The sequence below is a fragment of the Symphodus melops genome, assembly GCF_947650265.1.
Source record: "Symphodus melops genome assembly, chromosome: 18".
NCBI classification, from domain to species: Eukaryota; Metazoa; Chordata; class Actinopteri; order Labriformes; family Labridae; genus Symphodus; species Symphodus melops.
In genome coordinates, this window is record NC_136708.1 from 9,651,181 (window position 1) to 9,672,167 (window position 20,987).

The following is a 20,987-nucleotide window of genomic DNA, read 5'->3' on the forward strand; positions in this document are numbered from 1 at the left end:
TCTTTGACAGCCAGGTGGATCGCCTTTAACTTGAAAGCTGCATCATATGTATTTCTCCGTGTGTTTTCCATCATGAGGGTGCGTGCATGAAGCGCAAAATGACTGATATTAAGATCCGACGTGACGAAGTCAAATGTTTTTGCGGCACAAGCTCATAAAAAATCCATGCATTAGCCGCACCGGAGTAGAAGCCGCAGTGCTCGAAGTGTGAGAAAAAAGTAGCGGCTTATAGTCCGGAATTTACGGTAGTATGTATGTGCACTTAAAATCCCTCAGACAAGATGCACTAACCCATATCAAATCATGTTGTCTGTTACAGGCTAATATTGTATATTGTATCACTTTTCAACAGTTCAGGCAGACAAACGAGAGTACGTTTCTTTATTCATATTTATTATTTTTATTTGATTTAGACAGCTGTAAGTGCTTGTAAAGCACTCTGACAGTTCTTCAGGGTGAAGCCTGAAACATTTGCAAGCTTAGCAACTTTAGGAGGAGAAGGCATAGTGATGACGCGCTTGAGATAGCAGCGGTGCCTAAAAACAAATTCACAATAAATGTTGATGTTTTCCAATGTGTGTGAGCATTTTAATAAAACATTTGTCAGGTTCAACAAGCGAAGACATAACGGCAGACAAAAATCTTTCTTCCCCTGGTTTCCAGCTCACTCTAGGAGACCTCTATGCTGCCACGCGAACAGCTGCCCTTCTCTCTCTTCCAACTATTCCTAGGGCTGCAAGTGTGTTCCATACAAACTACACAGGGAAAGCACTTCAAAGCCAGGCCTGCCACCCTTTTACCTGTACTAAGTCATAGTATTTTGGTAGCTTTCTTCTTGGATGCCTCCTCCCATCCATCTTACCATAGGACCATTATTAGTTCAATCAGGAGGATCTTCTTTCGACCACATCAGGCCTCAGGGGTGTTTGGATGACCTCAGGAGGTGAAGCTTCTTTCCCAGGTCCAACCTCACCTGCAATTCATAGGGCGTCTGCAGGTGGCTCTTCTTGGTCTTCTTGGCGAAGGCTGGTTTCTCCCCTTCCCTCATGGCATTTAAAGATTTATAGATGGTTATGATGTCTACTTTGTCTCTTCCACTCTGAGATCTTGGCGAGTACCCTGATGATCTTGTTGTCGCGCCACCTGTATCTCCCCTGGCTTAGTGAGGTCTTCCAACTAGCCAGTATATGTGTGCCATTGTTCCTCGACCCTCCACATGACCTGTTCAATCAGTCTCCCTTCATTCCCCACCTGTGCATGTTTGTGCAAATTCCAAAAAGGGGTTGGAAGGGTGTCATATACTTATCGAAGCAGGAAAAAGATGCGGAAGGTTGTAGTTTTTAAATCACATTTGAGTGCATCATGCATAAACAAATACTGTACCAGTAGTCAGGGTCATGAAAGCGTTCAGTGACGTAAGAGTAGAACTGGCAGTTGGCATCCTCAGAACAGTTCTTCTGACACGCTTCTGCATCATCCATCAGCTCAACGAGAAGGCCATCACTATTGAAATCAACATCTTCCAGCGGTACCTTTACCCAGCCTGTTTGTAGAGAGAAGAATGGTGATATTCTTCTGCGGTTTATGTAAACTATTAAATATCAAAAAATCAAAGGTTCATCCTGACGGAATCTAAATAGAGAGCGTTTACTTATTTATGTATGCAATTGACCAACTTGAGGAAACAAAGCTCTGTTTTTTTATGTGAAGGTTCTCAGTCGCCAAAGTCGTAGAAATGTAAAGCTGGATCAAAAATATGTATATAATATAAACTGGTCTTGGTTAAAGTTCTATGAGATTTTTGACCTCACCTCCGAAAATTTAAAATTGAAGGATCACTTCAGAAGTGAAGCGTCTTGAGATCTGACGCTAATCATTAATTTATTGAATCATTAAAGTTATTTAATTTTTGTTCAGTGAAAGTTGTCTGTTTATAATACAAAGATTTAACATTCATGTTCATGTTTTTAGGCTTCTGTCCGATTGCTGTTAATCTTTTATTTTTATAAAGCTATTAAAGATATCCCAGTAAACGTATATAGTGGTTCAGACCATATTTTTCATGCAATCATTTACAGAAAAAAAACTCAATCCAAAAAAAAAAAAAAAAAAAAGGACTTTGTACAATGGCAAAGCAAAGCTCTCTTGAAATATGCAGAAACCTTGAGTAGAACCACACTCATTAGTGGACAGCTATAAGTCAAGTCACCAAGAGAGTGGAATGGAGCTAGAGACAGGAAGAAGACTTTTGTGATCGTAATAACTGACAATAAAAGGGCTATTATAATATGAATCTGTAAAGACTAGAGGGCACTGGGACGCTAGTGCAAACCCAGGGGTGTCTCAAAGTCAATGTAGCCCAGAAGGATAACCACTAAATTGCAAAAAAGAGATTGGAGAGGAGGGAGAAAACCCAGGCATCTGTCTGGAGCCACAACAGGTTTCCTAAAGTAAATAATGAACCAAAAAATTGTAACTAAACCACTGCTGCCAACCAGCTGACACCAAAATTGTCCAAGAGACGCAGAAAACACGAAACGAAAGGGAAAGACTGCCAGAGAGACCTTTGATAAAACAAAAAGGCTGGAGTCAAAACAAAACTATCCAGCACCCCAAGTTATACACAGAGCGACAGTGTAAATATATATATATATATATATATATATATATATATATATATATATATATATATATATATAAGCTATTGTATTCAAGGCCTATAAAAAGGAAGAATAACAGCCTACTGACTTCGTATTTGAGTGTCAAGTAAGAATTTTTAGATCACAGTCACTCTCTGCCAATTTATATGCAATGTGAAGCTACAATCTAAGTGTGCTAACATTAGCCTGCTAACACAACAATGCAGGCACCAGGCATTTGGCATCTCAAGCCAAAGCCAATTGTGTCCATCGCTTGGGCTGAAAGGTGCCACATGTAAATTTCAAAAAGTACTGTTTGTAGCGATATCGCATGAATGTAAGGCGAACTGCACCAGTAACCTGTTGCTTGCTTGTACGCAAACGAGCACCAACATCACCCCTGAAACATTGGATATTTACCGGCATAATGTTTCCAGAGGAGGTAAGTGGTCATACACATGTTAGTCTGTGTCTGATTCTCCATCCTATAAACGACAGTCTCAGCAGGCACTGCCTGAGAGCAGGAGTGTGTGAGGAGTTTGTTCGCCTGGGAGAGCAACTAGGATGGTGTGTGTAAGACGGCCTCCTGCTGTACAAATGCGTTATTTTTTAAAGTTAACCCTGTGCAATCTTGAGTAAAGGAGGATTGCAGGTGTGTAGCTGGAGGAAAGAGAGGAATTGTACATACCATTAGTATAACAGAGTTGCAGCCAAACAGAAATTGGTTTGGTTTCATGCTGGTGCTCATGGGCGACATCTACTCGATCAAAAATGTGCATTCTCCCTTTAAGCGAGGTGCAGGGTGGAAAGTGGTTGATTTAAGTGCCACGACTTTCAACTTTTCTTCAAAAAGTCTGCAAAACTGATTTGTCCTTAAACACCTCGTGTGAATGTTGATTGGTGGTACTTACTGTTATCTAGCTGACAGAAGCGTTCTGGCAATCCAGAGGTGACTCCTGCTGTAGCACTGATCACCATTTCATTGACGTTACTCTTCAGGTAACATGTGAAGCTTTCACTACATAAACAAAATAGATACATGCCTTTTAATAAAAGTACAGAAGAAATTTGACAAAAAATGACAATATGAATTAAGTCAGGACACACACCCACGGCGAGGCGTCCTTCAGTTTTTACGGCCCTCGCCTCTGGAACAGCCTGCCGGAGGACCTCAGGGCCGCAGAGAACGCTCATATTTTTAAGAGCAGGCTCAAGACCCACCTTTTTAGTCTAGCTTTTAAATAATATTTATTCATTTTATCTGTTATGATTTTAGCATTTTATGTTTACTTATATCTTACCATCATTCTATTGGTTTTAGCTTTATTCAGTTTATTGTTTGGCCTCATTTTAAAAGTTTTATGTATTTTACGTCTCTTGCCAGTCTTTCCTCCGAGGGAGCCCTCTGTGTCGGGAGCGGTGGAGGGCTGTGGCTGCCTGGGCGCCGTCCTGCGGTGTCTGGGTGGAGGTCAGGGGTCCCGGCCCCGCCTCCCCTGGGCACCCTGTGATGGTGCCCCTGATGGCCGCGGCCGATCTGCCGCTCTCGATGCAGACGGCTCCTCTTTGGCGTTTACTTACCTGGTTCATCCGTACTCAGCCTTCTGCCCATATCATTGATGCTGGTGTGTGTGCATGTGTGTGTATGTGTTTAGGTCTGCGCGTGTGTGTTGGAGCGTGGGGTGACTGTGAGTATGACTGTGAGTGTGATACTGTCTGTATGCGTGGGGGATGGGGGGAGGGTGGGAATGATTTTAATGTGATTTTAATGTGATGTTAACATGTAAAGCACTTTGTGCTACTTTTAAAAGTATGAAAAGCGCTTTATAAATAAAGTTTGATTTGATTTGATTTGATAATTTTCTTCATATTTGAAAAAGACGTATGACAAACAAACCCTACTGGACAAAAGAGAAGTAGGTGCAGGATGGATGGGCAGAGCACAGCATCTGACAGTGTTCAGCAGAGGAAGCAGACAGAGCCACGAGGTGGTTTTCTGGGATGGCAGTGTTCTGAAAAAGTTTGCCCTGACAAGCTGAACAAAACGTGGGAAAAATATAAGATGAAATGCAAAATGAGAATACAATGAGCTTTTGTTTTAATTATACGTTTCAGTGACTTGTTGTGTACCTGTGTCAAAGTCTGGACCCATTTGTGTTTTGTGGGAGAATCCAGACACAACACCGGCCGTTCCTTCCACAATAGGTGTCCTGGGGATTGTCCAGCTGAATTTGAGGTGACACTTGTACCTTAAAAGAACCGCACAAAATAACATAACATACCACAACAAGGTTACGGTTGTTGAATTGAACTTAATAACCTGAAACATGAAAGTACTACATAAAACATTACATACATTACTACATTACATTCAATTTGCTTTTCGTTTAGCTTAAAAACATGCACATGTATGATTTGTTTCCATATCATTCATTGTGGCACTTCTTGACTTGACTTTGACTTGAATTTGCTGACCACTGTGATCAACTCTATGCTCCATGTTTTCACAAATGCATATTACTTTACCTATATTGTAGAATATACAATATATTGTGTTTGATGTTCATTGCATTATAACAGAATCCTGTGTACCTGATAGTTTGTGGTGTGAAGTCATCATTGACAAAAGTGAAGAACTGACAGGATGGGTCATGTGTGCAGGCTCTCTGACAACTCTCATAGTCAGCTGTGAAAAGTGTCTTGTAGTCTGCACCAAAGAAGTCGACATTCTGGTACACCTTAGACAGACAGGGCTCTAGAAGACACACAAAGAGATAAAAAAAAGAGGGCAAATGTCATCATGTAGACCCACTCACAATATGTCCTTATTTTAATCTGTGGTGAACATACGAGGGACTGGGTTGCAGGGTTTTAGAGAGAAGCCTGATGTAACGCCCAGCAGTGGAGTCCTCTTATTTGGCACTCCAGAGAAAGAGGTCTTCAGGTAGCAGTAGAAGTGCCTGTGGAGAGAGGGGCAGTATGCGTTCCTGTTGTGGGTTTGTGTATTATGGAATTATGAAATGAAACCTCACTTTTACAAAGTCAGTCAAGAAAAGGAGGTAGGAGGCTTGAAAGTTTTAGCTAAAACAAATTAATAACTATATCTTTCATACTGCAACTTTGAGATTTCAAGACAATGAAATGTATTCTGCACATTACAAGAAAAAACATAACAGTCGTGTACTTTTGATACTTAATTGCTAGTTTCTTACCTGTCATCTCTGGTCCAGTCTGACCGAACAAATGTAAAAAAACTTGCAGATGGGGTGCTGGGTGCAAAGGTGCTGACAGTGCTCAGCATCTGGAGAGTAGAGGTGTTGCATATCTAGTCCTTGGAAATCCTCGTTCTCCTGAAACTCTGCATTACACTCTGGAGAAAAAAGACACTTACAAAATGCTCAAAAAATAACTACACATAATGAATGGTATTACACATATACAGAAAGGGATATCATTTACACTAAGACACAACTTTTAGTGTTAATGTACTTAATGTGTGCTACCTGAACTGAGACAGTGGCTGCACATGGAGAGCATAACCATCAAAATCAAATAAGTTCTCATTCTCGTAGTGTTGATGAGACTCACAGGCGAAAAAGCCTTTTGAGTCACAAACATGTGGGGAGATGCCAAGTAGCTTCAGAATGGCCAAAGTATGGGAAAACAAGAGCTTGAACCCCTGGATTTGTATATCTGATCTATTTGCACAGCTGCTGTTGACACGTAACCTGGTTGGCTCCCCACAACCGATTTATATAATCAAGTCAAACAGACTCACAAGCTTGTTGGTGTAGCATATTTGGTAGGGAACAAGAATTGCAAAATGTAGATACCCCAATTGAATCTGTGAGGACTTTGCTCCTTTTTCTCTATGCTTGGATTGACTTCAGTCATCCATGTGACACAATAACACATTCAAGCCTAGAACATTGGTTCCAAAGCCTCCGAGTGTCACGAACAGGTAAAGAGACCCAAACCCACGACTCAAAAGGCAGAAGCAGTTTCTCGATCCGTTTAATACAAGCAGGGCTCGGTACACGGTTATCAATCCAATCAGGCAGAGGTACAAAAACGGCAGGTAGGAATCAGAAGTCAAAAAACATACAAGGTCAGAACAAAGAAGGCTAAACAGAAGAATACTGGTAACGCTGCTACTAAGACACAAGACAAACTGACACAGAGTGAGGGGAAGGCAGACATTAAATACTGAACAGGGGGTGGAGTTAACAAAACACAGGTGAGACACATCAGGTAATCAGCAGACCGGGAAACACTGGGGGAAGGGCATGCAGCCAACAGACCTGAAACGAGACACAGGGTAAGTAACAAAGTAAAACACAAACACCGGACATGATACATGAGGGAAACAGAAATAAAACTGAACACTTAACTCGGGGATGTGACATCGAGAGTGACATCCTTCACCTGACAGGACCCTAATGTTCCCTTTTTGGACCGACCCTGTGGATGTACAGTTAGGCTAAGACTTTTTATTATTATTTAAATGTAATTTAACATACTTTATTAATACCTGAGGAAAATTCTGTTTTACATTCTGTTATTAAGAGACGTGCTTCTCACATGAATGCCCTGAATACATGTACATGTAAAAATAGGACTTGTAGACATGCATCAATGGAGTGGGAATCAAAAGTATCCACACACAATAAACCAGCTGTATCCGGCTACACACGCCTACAAAATAGGGTGGAAACACAAACAGCTTTCCCAAACCAAAGCAAACTGTACTGATCCATACCAGACCGCTTGGTGGAAAAACGGCACCCAAAATAGCATCTAACACCTTGGTGTGAGAAAAGGGGAGTCTGAATTTTGTATCTTCATTGGAGGAGGCCCAAGGTGAACCCACAGGGATCCCCATGACTCAGGCCAGCTTATAAAAGCAGTGGCAACCCACTCCCCCCTACTTCCATAGTTTAACCTCAAGAGCTGAGGAGGCTTCGTAGGTGCAGAGTAAAGAGTTTAATGATGCCTTCAGTATCTATCTGGTTGGAACACCAAGGGTGGATTTTGACTATCCCTCCTATGCCCTTTCTCTACCCTGTTTACCTTAACCCAGTAGAACATGTCATGAGGCGAATTCTCCTTAACCTCATGGTTAATCTCAAGGTTTAGGAGAATTCATTCTCAGGGAAAGGTGATCACTTTGCTCCGACAATCTGACCGCATTTCCACTGGGCTGCAGCAGAAGTTCATGACGTTGGTCTGATATGGTGAAAATAAAAATTTTAAAAAATGGACTACAAATAGCTCATCTAAACATCTTTCCCCCGTGCCTTCTGACCAGTGTTTGTATCCACAAGGTAAATAAAAGGAATATAGGGTACTTCACTTTATTTTACAACATCAGCATAACTTTTATTGTTCACTTATGGGTTTAGGATCGTAGAAAGTTGTTAAAGGCAAGTGGGACTGGGAATTCCTGAAATATATACATATTATCTGGCCTTTAATGCCAAATACTCTTTTAGTTGGGCTTACCATAAACACAGCAACTGTTATTGCACAAACAATTACAGTGCAGGAATACATTCCATAAACGTGGATATAAACAAACCAATTTTATATGGGGGCTTGGTTTACAGTGTCCAGCTAAGAAATACTAACTCCAGTATACAAGTATACCATGTCTTACTAACTATATAGTAGATACAAAATATTTCAGAATATAATATGTACTGTATTTGCACTTCAGACAACATGCCCTTATCCATATCTAACCATAGTATTTCTGTTAAAACAGGTTTATATACAGGCCTTTGTATATATGTGGAACATTTTGAAAATCTAAAGACACCAAGGCAGACAAATAAGACTCTGTTTCATTATTCATATTTATTATTTTTATTTGATTTAGACAGATGTAAGTGTGTGTAAAGCACTCTAACAGTTCTTCAGGGTGAAGCCTGACACAACATTGGCAAGCTTAGTAACTTTAGGAGGAGAAGGCATAGTGATGACACGCTTGAAATAGCAGCGGCGCCTACAATAACAAAAAAAAACAACACACAATAACATTTATATTCACAATAAAAATTAAATTTCTAAATAAAAATAAATTAAATTCACGATATTTTCAAATTAATGTGTGAGCATTTTAGCAATAAAACGTTTGTCAAAAATCCCTTAGTTTTTGTGATAAGAGGTTAAAGTGCACCTCTTCATGAATTAACATCAAGACTCTGATTTTTACAACTGCCATTTTTCACACCTCGAAAATAAATTAAAAAAAGAATTTAAATACTGAAATTAACTCAGGGAAAACCACAAATTGGATCAGATTAGAATGTTGATATTTAACTACATTAGTTTTTAATCACATTATCATGCATCATACATGAAAAAAAAATACTGTACCAGTAGACAGGGTTATGAAAGCATTCAGTGACGTAGGTGTAGAATTGGCAGTTGGCATCCTCAGAACAGTTCCTCTCACACTCTTCTGCATCATTCATCAGTTCAAAGCGAATGTCAGAACCTCGGAAATCGACGTCTTCCTGAGCTGCCTTAACCCAGCCTGTTTGTAAAGAGAGGAACAATCTTAACCTTCAGCTGCTGATAAAAAAATGAAAATTCAACATCAATAAATTAACTTAAATGTTACGTATATAAACACTTATGAGCTCAAGTATTCATACCAGCTGTTTTATGCAAGCATTAGAGAAAATAAGAATAACAAAGCCTCCTGACTACTTAGTTGAATGTATTGTAAAGTTTTTTCGATCACAGTCATGTGATGTAAAAAAAATAACAGTCTACAACAATGCAGGCCAGAGACAATTGCATCTCAAGCCAAGGCCATTTTTGTCCTTTTCATGGGCAGAACAACTCTGGGGGAACTCAAGTGAAGGGGTTTTTAAATGTGTAGATGGAGGAGAGGGGAGAATGGTGCTTTCCATTAGTATAGAACAAACCAAACAAAGCATTTTTGTCGGCCAACCCGGAAGTCACATCACCATGTGGTCTATTGAGGATTCGGCAATGGAATTTTTGCATTAAATTTTGGATCATTGCAGAAATTAAACCCTGTGGCAAACTTTCTGATGCATAGGCGTTTTTGTTTTGCAGGATCATCTTCTCAAATGAACGTCAATTTCATGACGTTTTAAGTGTTAATGCAGCTGACAGAAATAAAAAGGTAACTTTTTGTTATAGCAGACTAAAACGCGTTCGGATGATTTTGAGGTCACTACCGTTATGCTTCAGATGATCTACGATAAGCTAGTCAGTGATTTTGACAAGCTAGCCAAATTTTAGCAAAATATATTATTTATTAACCTATTATTTGCCTTAAACCAAAGATTAAATTACAGGAGACATCACATCTTATTGAAACTTAGATTTTTCAATTTTTAACTTAAAGATTTAAAAAATTATGTTCAAATGTTTTTGTTTGGCTCGATGATGTTTAATGTCCCTGACAACCACATGTTAGAATATTTGGCCTTTTTACTTAAATTTAAGAGTTATTTTAATGTGCTCATTGCAGTAATGTATTGTTGGATTGATATCCACAGTATGAAGGATTTTGCTTACGTTAACATAATACCAGTTATTTAATCATGTTTTTTTCTAAGTTTGTGTGTATTAATCTTCCTGTCTGACTTAATAGTAAATGAGGGTGTTTTTGAGAAGAAAACTTGTAGAAATGACTCACATTCCAACATACGTTTAGTGTGAGCCTGTGCAGTTAATCACTTTAATTGTTTATGAGACTCGATGAGAGGTCCTTTATGAGAAACCGGTAGAAAGTGTCTTCCCATACACGTTGGAGAAAGGAAGCGGGAGTGTCATGCACCAATGAGAGAAGGGGAACCACACATCCGAAGATGCATAATTTGGTTAGATAATTTCTGTCTAGAGTATAAAAGGGTTCAGGGAAAAATAGCCAAGGTTCAGACTTTGTGAATTGAGCCCGCATCTGTCTGTTTATCAGGGAAACATAGCATTTGAACCCAGTGACTCTGTAATTTGCGTTCTTGATTCATCAGGTTAATAAACTTTGTTAACCTGAAAAGGTCTCGAGTCATTCCTCTCATCCCATCAAAAGAAAATTCAAAGTTATTATTTAAAGGAGTCAGATTTCATTTTGATGAATGTTGATTGGTGGTACTTACTGTTATCTAGCTGACAGAAGCGTTCTGGTAATCCAGAGGTGACTCCTGCTGTACCACTGATCACCATTTCATTGACGTTACTCTTCATGTTACACCTGAAGCTTTCACTACATAAACAAAATGGATACATTAACAAAAATAATAATTAAAGAAATGTATTGTAATGGACTAAAACTGACTATAGTCTTTCATGTGTTCGTCATATACAAAACTTCTCTTTTTTTCTGTGATAAAATATTGAGCTCCACCCTAAAAGACATATGATAAACAAACCCTACTGGACAAAAGAGAAGTAGGTGCAGGATGGATGGGCAGAGCACAGCATCTGACAGTGTTCAGCAGAGGAAGCAGACAGAGCCACGAGGTGGTTTTCTGGGATGGCAGTGTTCTGAAAAAGTTTGCCCTGACAAGCTGAACAAAACGTGGGAAAAATATAAGACGAAATGCAAAATGAGAATACAATGATCTTATGTTTTAATTATACGTTTCAGTGACTTGTTGTGTACCTGTGGACCAGACATAATAACAACAATAATAATAAAAATAGTAAAAAAGAATAATAGTAAAAAAGAATAATTAATAAAAATAAATGTCTTTACAAATCATCAAAAAAGGCTGGGTAAAAAAAATCAAAGCAACAACAAACTAAACTTGAGGATATCTTGGAAACCATAAGTAAACACACAGGAACGTCAAGTGTGGTAAATCACACCCTTAGAGGGCTCAAGAAACAGAAAAAGAACCTCTCACCTTGAGTGCTGCAACTCAAGGATAAAATCTGAACAACCCCTGGACTAAATCAGGGCCAATCAATCATTCACAAACGCACACACACACACACACACACACACACACATGCACACACACACACACACACACACACACACACACACACACCTGACCCTGCACTGGGGGTGATCAACTCCCACTCATTGAGTGACCAGTGTGCTCAGAGTAGAATATAAACATCAGGTGTGGGTTCATGGATTTATGGTGGTGCTAGTTTTCCATTCAAGTTCGATTAAATCATTCTAGACAAAGAAGGAGCAACAAGAAAGGATGAATAAAAACAGCACCTGTGTTACAGTGGACACTGTAAAAATGTGGTGTTATGGCATTAGTGTTTTTTTGTATCATGTATTCAATTTATGAAATTTAGTATGTCATATCCATATTATCCTTGTGGCCCTTCAGCCTTAAGCTATTGTTAACAAACATACAATATACAGAAGCAAAGTACAGTAACAGCCTTACTTGCTGCGCATACAACATTATGCAGTTTTGATGCAAGTATAATTTGTTTGATGTTCATCAGAATGTAACACCATGTGAATCCAGTGTACCTCATAGTTCCTGGTGTGAAGTCATCATTGACAAAAGTGAAGAACTGACAGGATGGGTCCTGTGTGCAGACTGTCTGACAACTCTCATAGTCAGCTGTGAAAAGTGTCTTGTAGTCTGCTCCAAGGAAGTCGACATTCTGGTACACCTTAGACAGACAGGGCTCTAGCAGACACACAGAGGGATACAAAATGTGAAAAGCTAGCACCATTCCCAATACGTCAGGTCATTTTTATAATCTGTGGTGAGCATACGAGGGACTGGGTTGCAGCGTTTTAGAGAGAAGCCTGATGTAACGCCCAGCAGTGGAGGACTGTTAAGGATCTCCTTGACATTGCTGGTAATCCAGGGCTTGTTGTTCGGGAAGCAGTGCACAGTTTTAGTGGGAACCACAACGTCCATACAGAAGTTTATGTAGTCAGTTGTGCAGTGTGTGACCCCCTCAATGTCATCACCATGAGTCTCTTGCAGGGCACTCCAGTCAGTGGTCTCAAAACAGTCTCTGAGAGCCTCCTCTGCCTCAGGAGACCACTTTCTGAAGGTGCGTGTTGTTACCGGTTGTCTCTGGATCTTAGTCTTGTACTGTGGCTTGAGTAGAACCAGGTTGTGATCGGACTTCCCCAGAGGTGGTAAGGGGGTGGCAGTGTAGGCGTCCTTCACGTTTGCATACAGGAGGTCTATTGTCCTGTTCTTCCTGGTGGGACAGCTTACAAACTGGTGAAAGTCCGGTAGTGTAGAGTGAATTGCTCAAGGGAACCTCTGCAGTACTCAGGAAGTTCCCTGGCACCTCTCCAGCTCACAGACCAACGTCCTTATTTTGGACCGCAACTTGGAACGACAACACCCTGGTTCCAGACCCAAGCTCGTAGACTGAACTACTGCTTCATTTATGAACCTGTAGATACAGCTTCCTCACATTATTGGTTTGAAAGACATATACATCAAGTTTTATGGCTGGTTCTAATCATTCAGACAACTTTTTTATATCAGACCAGCATCTGAGCAGTACCTGCACTCCTGCCTTTGAATGATAGATATGAAGTTTAACACTGACTTTTCTGCCCACTTGACCAAGGTGTAGGCTTGTGGCCAGCTAAGAATCATCCGATCTCTTCTGGAGAGCTGGTGTCGCCCCACAGTTAAGCCTTAAATTGAAAAATTACGTTACCGTTATGATTTTACCAAAGGTTGTGACAGGCAAACAGGCAAAAATACAAAAAAAAGAGACGATTAAGTTTTTAGAATCAGATGACAATGTGTTTCTGTACTATAATCTTCCTTATTGGAAAAAAAAACATCTTAGATCTATCCTGTCATTAATCACCATTTCTATAGGTTTGGATCACAGGGTGAATGACTTAAAAGCCAAATGATGGACTGATAATGTGACAGTCAGGGATAAGCTTGTCTTTTCTTTTTTTTAAAGGGCGTTATCCTGATGGCCAAATGTCTGAACGAACATTTGAATTAAAGGGCATAAAAAAAGACAAGGTGAACTTCAGCTTTACTTTGAAAAACCTTTATTCATCTGTGTGATAAAATGTGTTTGTGTAGAAAACTTTGATGAAATTCTTTCTTCCCTTTGTTTAAGGCCTGTGTTGTTTTAGCCAAAACTAGACTGGAAGAAGACTTTGATGACAAGAACAAGGTTTAATAAAGCCCCAGCAGAAACTCTTACTTGCAGTGTACATCGAAGGACAACTAATTCTGTTACTAAGAATAATGACAGTAACAGTAAATGCACTTTTTTTATTTAAATAATTCACGCAGTGAAGAATAAAAGTTGGTATTTGATCCTTTTCCTCAATGTTGTTAATAGAAATCTGACTCCTCTAAATAATTACCTCAAATCTCTGCGCATTCTTTTGATGGGATGAGAGGAATGACTGGAGGCGTCTCTTTCAGGTTAACAGAGTTTATTAACCTGATGAATCAAGAATAGAATTTACAGAGTCTCTGGGTTCAACACTACGTGTCCCTGACAACAGACAGATACCTGGTCAGTTCGCAAAGTCTGAGCCCCGACTATCTTTCCCTGAACCCTTTTATACATTAGACAGAGAACATCTAACCAAATAATGCATTCAAGAATGTGCGGTTTCCTTCCTGCGATTGGGCAGCTTTCCAAATTATGCGCCTCCTGATGTTTGGTTCTGCTTCTCTCATTGGTGCATCATACTCCTGAATCCTTTCACCTTCTGTAGGGGAAGACACATCCTGCCTGGCCTGTTTCTTATCACAGGAAGACGTCTAGTCTAGTCATCATTTCCTTTTAAGCAACAAACCAATTGAGTGATTATCTATCAAGGCCCACTGAACCAATGTCAATGTGGATGAGTGATTAACTATTCAGGGCCTTAAACTAAACTATGTCTATGTTTGATTTGGTGGTGAGTGATTCAGTTTAAAGGGCCACATCAAACACATGTTGGAATGTGCACTCACTTCTGCAAGCCCTCTTCACGGAACCTTTGAACTAAAATCTCAAACAATTAGATTAAAACACTTTGATTATAAGCAGAAAAAGGCCTAATATTCTATCAGCAGCTAAAGTAGTGCAAAGCAAGGAGTGATCACACATCAGGAGCAGGTCCAGTGTGTTAGATGAGTAGTGCTGGAGTCTTAGAGGTCCTTCAGAAGGTCCTGTCTTGCGGTCTCGAGCCAGGTAGGAGGCCAACTGGATTTGATGCTGGGTCGCTCCTTCAGACAGTTATAGTAAGCTGCCAGTTTAGGGTAACGCTCTTCACATAACCTATAAGGTGAGGAAAAGAAAATGGAATGTTCACATTACAAATATACGTCTCCATGGAAACATGCAAGGAATTTTAAATTTTCAGTTATTCAAACAACGTACCCAAAGCGGAAGAGATAAGCGATGCTTGGGAAAACAATCACATCAGCCATGGTAAAGCACTTTCCTGCCAGGAAACAGTATTGCTCCGGTTGTGATGCACAAATCTGAAAACCAAGATACTTGATGAAGAGAGCTGGCAACAATTGGCTGTTAATCAAAAACAATATAAATTTAACAAAATATATGTTACAGATACATTATCTTAACTAACTTAGATAAAGTAGGTGTTTGTGTCACCGAGAGTGACATCCTTCACCTGACGGGACCCTAATGTTCCCTTTTGGACCGACCCTGGGGATGTACAGTTAGGCTAAGACTTTTTATTATTATTTAAATTTAATTGAACATACTTTATTAATACCTGAGGAAAATTCTGTTTTACATTCTGCTATTAAGAGACATGCTTCTCACATGAATGTCCTGAATACATGCACATGCACAAACAGGACTTGTAGACATGCAACAATGGAGTGGGAATCGAAAGTATCCACACACAATAAACCAGCTGTATCTTTTTAATTGCCAAACAAGCTTATAATTTTTAGGGTGTCTTCCAATGTGTGCTGGTCAAAAGACTCAGGCCTTTCCCGATTCAGACGCCTGATTCTAGTTATTTTAGAGGGAGCAAGACACAACAAGCCCTGTTTCCACCAAGCGGTTCAGTTTGGTTCATCTCGGTACGGCACGCATTTTGTGGCGTTTCCATAGACTAAAGCTGGGAAAGATCCAAAAATTATTGACCTGTATGGTCCTAGTTTTAGGTAGCCTACTCTTCTGTTGGGGTGCTAAGTGTATTGGTCCGACTCTAAAAGAAGGAGCTTAACGCTGTCTGTTGATTGGTCGAAAGGATCGTCACTTCTCGCGCTACAAAGGGCAAACACAACACAACCCCACGCAGCCTTCTCTGAAACAAAGCTTGATTGTGTTTTTTAATGAAGAGCCACATGCCAGTGACAAAGTATATGAATTGCTGGATGTCTTCCACCATTGGTCTTTGTTTACTGTGTCACGTTTTTCTTCTTTGTTGAATTTATTAATAGGTTAAAATGAGACACGCTGTTATGATGGCACGCTATTACTTAGCTGACGCAGCTATTGGCATCCGGCTACACACGCCTACAAAATAGGGTGCAAACGCAAACAGCTTTCCCAAACCAAAGCAAACTGTACTGATCCATACCAGACCGCTTGGTGGAAAAACGGCACCAAAAATAGCATCTAACACCTAGATGTGAGAAAAGGGGAGTCTGAATTTTGTATCTTCATTGGAGGAGGCCCAAGGTGAACCCACAGGGATCCCCATGACTCAGGCCAGCTTATAAAAGCAGTGGCAACCCACTCCCCCCTACTTCCATAGTTTAACCTCAAGAGCTGAGGAGGCTTCGTAGGTGCAGAGTAAAGAGTTTAATGATGCCTTCAGTATCTATCTGGTTGGAACACCAAGGGTGGATTTGGACTATCCCTCCTATCCCCTTTCTCTACCCTGTTTACCTTAACCCAGTAGAACATGTCATGAGCCGAATTCTCCTTAACCTCATGGTTAATCTCAAGGTTTAGGAGAATTCATTAAGTACTCAGGGAAAGGTGATCACGTTGCTCCGACAATCTGACCGCATTTCCACTGGGCTGCAGCAGAAGTTCATGACGTTGGTCTGATGTGGTGAAAATAAAAATTTTCAAAAAATGGACTACAAATAGCTCATCTAAACATTTTTCCCCTGTGCCTTCTGACCAGTGTTTGTATCCACAAGGTAAATAAAAAGAATATAGGGTACTTCACATTGTTTTACATCAGCATCACTTTTATTGTTCACTTATGGGTCTAGGATTGTAGAAAGTTGTTGAAGGCAAGCGGGACTGGGAATTCCTGAATTCCTGTCTGGCCTTTAATGGCAAATACTCTTTTAGTTGGGCTTACCATAAACACAGCACGTGGGGGGGGGTGGGGGGGTACCCCAGTTCTCCACAAACTGTTATTGCACAAACAATTATAGTCTTGTATAGTGCAGGCATACATGCCATAAATGTGGACATAAACAAACCAATTTTATATGGGGGCTTGGTTTACAGTGTCCAGCTAAGAAATACTAACTCCAGTATACAAGTATACCATGTCTTACTAACTATATAGTAGGTACAAAATTTGTCAGAATAAAATATGTACTGTATTTGCACTTCAGACAACATGCCCTTATCCATATCTAACCATAGTATTTCTGTTAAAACAGGTTTATATACAGGGCTTTGAACATGTTGAACATTTCGAAAATCTAAAGACATCAAGTACTTTCAGTTTCCTGTCTTATCTATCACTAATTTACACAGTTAAACAATAAGGCAGACAAATAAGACTCATTCATTTCATTTCATTATTCATATTTATTATTTGATTTAGACAGATGTAAGTGTGTGTAAAGCACTCTGACAGGTCTTCAGGGTGAAGCCTGACACAACATTGGCAAGCTTTGTAACTTTAGGAGGAGAAGGCATAGTGATGACACGCTTGAAATAGCAGCGGCGCCTACAATAACAAAAAAACACAAAAACATTTATATTCACAAAAAATGTAGGTATTGTCAAATGAATGTATGAGCATTTTAGCAATAAAATGTTTGTCAAAAATCCCTTAGTTTTTGATTAGATTTTTACAACTGCCATTTTTCACACCTCGGAAATAAAAAATAAAAAAATTAAATACTGAAATTAACTCAGGGAAAAACACAAGTTGGATCAGTTTAGAATGTTGATATTTAACTTAATTCGTTTATAATCACATTATCATGCATCTTACATAAAAAAAATACTGTACCAGTAGTCAGGATTATGAAAGCGTTCAGTGACGTAGGTGTAGAATTGGCAGTTAGCATCCTCAGAGCAGTTCCTCTGACACTCTTCTGCATCATCCATCAGTTCAAAGCGAATGTCAGAACCTCCGAAATCGACATCTTCCTGAACTGCCTTAACCCAGCCTGTTTGTAAAGAGAGGAACAATCTTAACCTTCAGCTGCTAATAAAAAAATTAAAATTCAACATCAAAAAATTAACTTAAATGTTACGTATATAAACACTTATGAGCTCAAGTATTCATACCAGCTGTTTTATTCAAACACTAGAGAAAGGAAGAATAACAACTACTGACTACTTGGCTGTATCTTCTAACTACATGTTCCACTAACATTACTAAAAAAGTTGCACCTTAAGTTCAAGGTGAAAAATGTACACTTTAACAGTTCAGCTGATCTGTGATCTTTGATAGTCTACTGAGAGGACAGCTTTTCTGACACAGGCACCTATCCAAGTAGGTACTGTCACTAGTGGATAGTTCCTCTTCAGAAAATCCAGAGAACTGATTTGTCCTTAAACACCTCGTGTGAATGTTGATTGGTGGTACTTACTGTTATCTAGCTGACAGAAGCGTTCTGGTAATCCAGAGGTGACTCCTGCTGTAGCACTGATCACCATTTCATTGACGTTACTCTTCATGTTACACCTGAAGCTTTCACTACATAAACAAAATGGATACATTTTTTAAAAAATGATTGAGCTCCACCCTAAAAGACATATGATAAACAAACCCTACTGGACAAAAGAGAAGTAGGTGCAGGATGGATGGGCAGAGCACAGCATCTGACAGTGTTCAGCAGAGGAAGCAGACAGAGCCACGAGGTGGTTTTCTGGGATGGCAGTGTTCTGAAAAAGCTTGCCCTGACAAGCTGAACAAAACAAAAATATAAGACGAAATCCAAAATGAGAATACAATGATCTTATGTTTTAATTATACGTTTCAGTGACTTGTTGTGTACCTGTGTCAAAGTCTGGACCCATTTGTGTTTTGTGGGAGAATCCAGACACAACACCGGCTGTTCCTTTAACAATAGGTGTCCTGGGGATTGTCCAGCTGAATTTGAGGTGACACTTGTACCTTAAATGGACCAGACATAATAACAACAATAATAATAAAAATAGTAAAAAAGAATAATAGTAAAAAAGAATAATTAATAAAAATAAATGTCTTTACAAATCATCAAAAAAGGCTGGGTAAAAAAAATCAAAGCAACAACAAACTAAACTTGAGGATATCTTGGAAACCATAAGTAAACACACAGGAATGTCAAGTGTGGTAAATCACACCCTTAGAGGGCTCAAGAAACAGAAACAGAACCTCTCACCTTGAGTGCTGCAACTCAAGGATAAAATCTGAACAACACCTGGACTAAATCAGGGCCAATCAATCATTCACACACACACACACACACACACACACACACACACAAACACACACACACACACACACACAAACGCACACACTATTGTTTACAAACATACAATATACAGAAGCAAAGTACAATAACAGCCTTACTTGCTGCGCATACAACATTATGCAGTTTTGATGCAAGTATAATTTGTTTGATGTTCATCAGAATGTAACACCATGTGAATCCAGTGTACCTGATAGTTTGTGGTGTGAAGTCATCATTGACAAAAGTGAAGAACTGACAGGATGGGTCCTGTGTGCAGACTGTCTGACAACTCTCATAGTCAGCTGTGAAAAGTGTCTTGTAGTCTGCTCCAAGGAAGTCGACATTCTGGTACACCTTAGACAGACAGGGCTCTAGCAGACACACAGAGGGATACAAAATGTGAAAAGCTAGCACCATTCACAATATGTCAGGTCATTTTTATAATCTGTGGTGAGCATACGAGGGACTGGGTTGCAGGGTTTTAGAGAGAAGCCTGATGTAACGCCCAGCAGTGGAGTCCTCTTATTTGGCACTCCAGAGGGAGTGGACTTCAGGTAGCAGTAGAAGTGCCTGTGGAGAGAGGTGCAGTATGTGTTCCTTTTCTTTTGTGTGTGTGTGTGTGTGTGTGTGTGTGTGTGTGTGTGTGTGTGTGTGTGTGTGTGTGTGTGTGTGTGTGTGTGTGTGTGTGTGTGTGTGAAGCTAAGCTCTAAAAGGGTTATTGAACTAGGTTCAAGGTTCAAGGTTCTTTATTGTCAATCTCAAAATATGTCAGGCACATAGGGTTTGTATACTTTTTCCTTTACTTTGCTTCCATGTATTCATTTTTTTTTTCTTTGCATAAATGTATCTACATTTGTAACCCTAACGGCACGACTCGATCAATTTAAAACTTGAAAGTAACTTTTTACTGCATCTTTGCAATTTCAAGACTTCCAAATGTATTTTGCATATTACAAAGAAAAACACAATACTCGTATACTTTTGACAATTGTTTTCTTATTTTGTACCTCTGATCTCTGGTCCAGTCTGGCCGAACAAAAGTGAAAAACTGGCAGGAGGGGTGCTGTGTGCAAAGGTGCTGACAGTGCTCAGCATCTGGAGAGTAAAGTTGTTGTATATCTGTTCCTGGGAAATCCTCGTTCTCCTGAAACTCTGCATTACACTCTGAAGAAAAAACACACAATGCTCAAAAATAACTACACACGTAGTGAATGGTAGTACACATATATATGGGGTATAATTTACACTAAGACACACAATGTGTTTGTGTTAATTTACATTGTGTGTGTTACCTGAACTGAGGCAGACGCTGCACATAGAGAGCAGAACCAACAAAATCCAACAATTTCTCATCATTGTAGTTTTCATGACCCTCACAGGCGAAAAAGCTTTTAAAGTCACAAACACATCGATGAGATGCCCTGTAGCTTCAGACTGGCCAAAGGATGGGAAAAGAGCTTTAACCCCTGGATTTGTATATCCGATCTATTTGCACAGCTATTGTTGACACATAACCTGATTGGCTCCCCACAACAGACAAAACAAAAAAAAAAAACCTCACTAGCTTGATGGTGTAGCGTGTACTACTGAGAGAACAGAACATTCGTGTAATTGATTGAAGCCAAATCACCCGACCCCTTTATCATAATGTCCATGTCCAAATTCAACCTTTGAACCTTTGAAAGGGCTTTGCCTGGGTTAGCTTCAGCTGTATGTGACCAGAAATACATGCACATACAAAACAGGACCAATGGTCATTCATTAATGGAGAGATGTC

The 20,987-nt window shown here is 39.7% G+C and overlaps 2 protein-coding genes across 3 annotated transcripts; both read right to left on the reverse strand.

Moving 5' to 3' along the window:
- Positions 1-396: 396 nt before the first annotated feature.
- LOC306839821 (coagulation factor XI-like) lies at positions 397-6,365 on the reverse strand. The gene is made up of 9 exons (XM_079368728.1): positions 6,140-6,365; positions 5,849-6,006; positions 5,487-5,596; positions 5,229-5,391; positions 4,767-4,885; positions 4,539-4,671; positions 3,551-3,657; positions 1,384-1,543; positions 397-536 (listed from the first exon to the last, which is right to left on the reverse strand). Exons 2-9 carry the CDS (start codon positions 5,935-5,937, stop codon positions 410-412), a joined length of 1,008 nt encoding a protein of 335 aa, XP_079224854.1. The 5' UTR covers positions 5,938-6,006; positions 6,140-6,365; the 3' UTR covers positions 397-409.
- Positions 6,366-8,473: 2,108 nt separating this feature from the next.
- LOC306839819 (coagulation factor XI-like) lies at positions 8,474-20,821 on the reverse strand. 2 transcript variants are annotated; one of them, XM_079368724.1, is made up of 9 exons: positions 20,503-20,821; positions 20,218-20,374; positions 19,671-19,780; positions 19,419-19,581; positions 18,773-18,891; positions 11,053-11,185; positions 10,775-10,881; positions 9,015-9,174; positions 8,474-8,640 (listed from the first exon to the last, which is right to left on the reverse strand). In XM_079368724.1, the coding sequence occupies exons 1-9, from the start codon at positions 20,576-20,578 to the stop codon at positions 8,541-8,543; spliced, it is 1,125 nt and encodes a 374-aa protein (XP_079224850.1). In that variant the 5' UTR covers positions 20,579-20,821; the 3' UTR covers positions 8,474-8,540. The 2 variants fall into 2 exon arrangements, with proteins under 2 accessions (XP_079224850.1, XP_079224849.1); XM_079368723.1 differs by lacking the exons at positions 8,474-8,640; positions 9,015-9,174; positions 10,775-10,881; positions 11,053-11,185 and adding exons at positions 17,341-17,490; positions 17,779-17,938; positions 18,365-18,471; positions 18,550-18,682.
- Positions 20,822-20,987: the final 166 nt, after the last annotated feature.

Excerpts from the sequence above, each read along its gene's own strand:
- LOC306839821 (XM_079368728.1), bottom strand. The coding sequence starts at position 5,937 with ATGCTGAGCACTGTCAGCACCTTTGCACCCAGCACCCCATCTGCAAGT. Across the intron at positions 5,392-5,486 it reads ACCCTGCAACCCAGTCCCTC|AGCCCTGTCTGTCTAAGGTG; the intron begins GTATGTTCACCA and ends TGTGTCTTCTAG. Across the intron at positions 4,886-5,228 it reads TTCACACCACAAACTATCAG|GTACAAGTGTCACCTCAAAT; the intron begins GTACACAGGATT and ends GGTTCTTTTAAG.
- LOC306839819 (XM_079368723.1), bottom strand. The coding sequence starts at position 20,578 with ATGAAAACTACAATGATGAGAAATTGTTGGATTTTGTTGGTTCTGCTC. Across the intron at positions 19,582-19,670 it reads ACCCTGCAACCCAGTCCCTC|AGCCCTGTCTGTCTAAGGTG; the intron begins GTATGCTCACCA and ends TGTGTCTGCTAG. Across the intron at positions 18,683-18,772 it reads GGGTCCAGACTTTGACACAG|CTTGTCAGGGCAAGCTTTTT; the intron begins GTACACAACAAG and ends TGTTTTGTTCAG.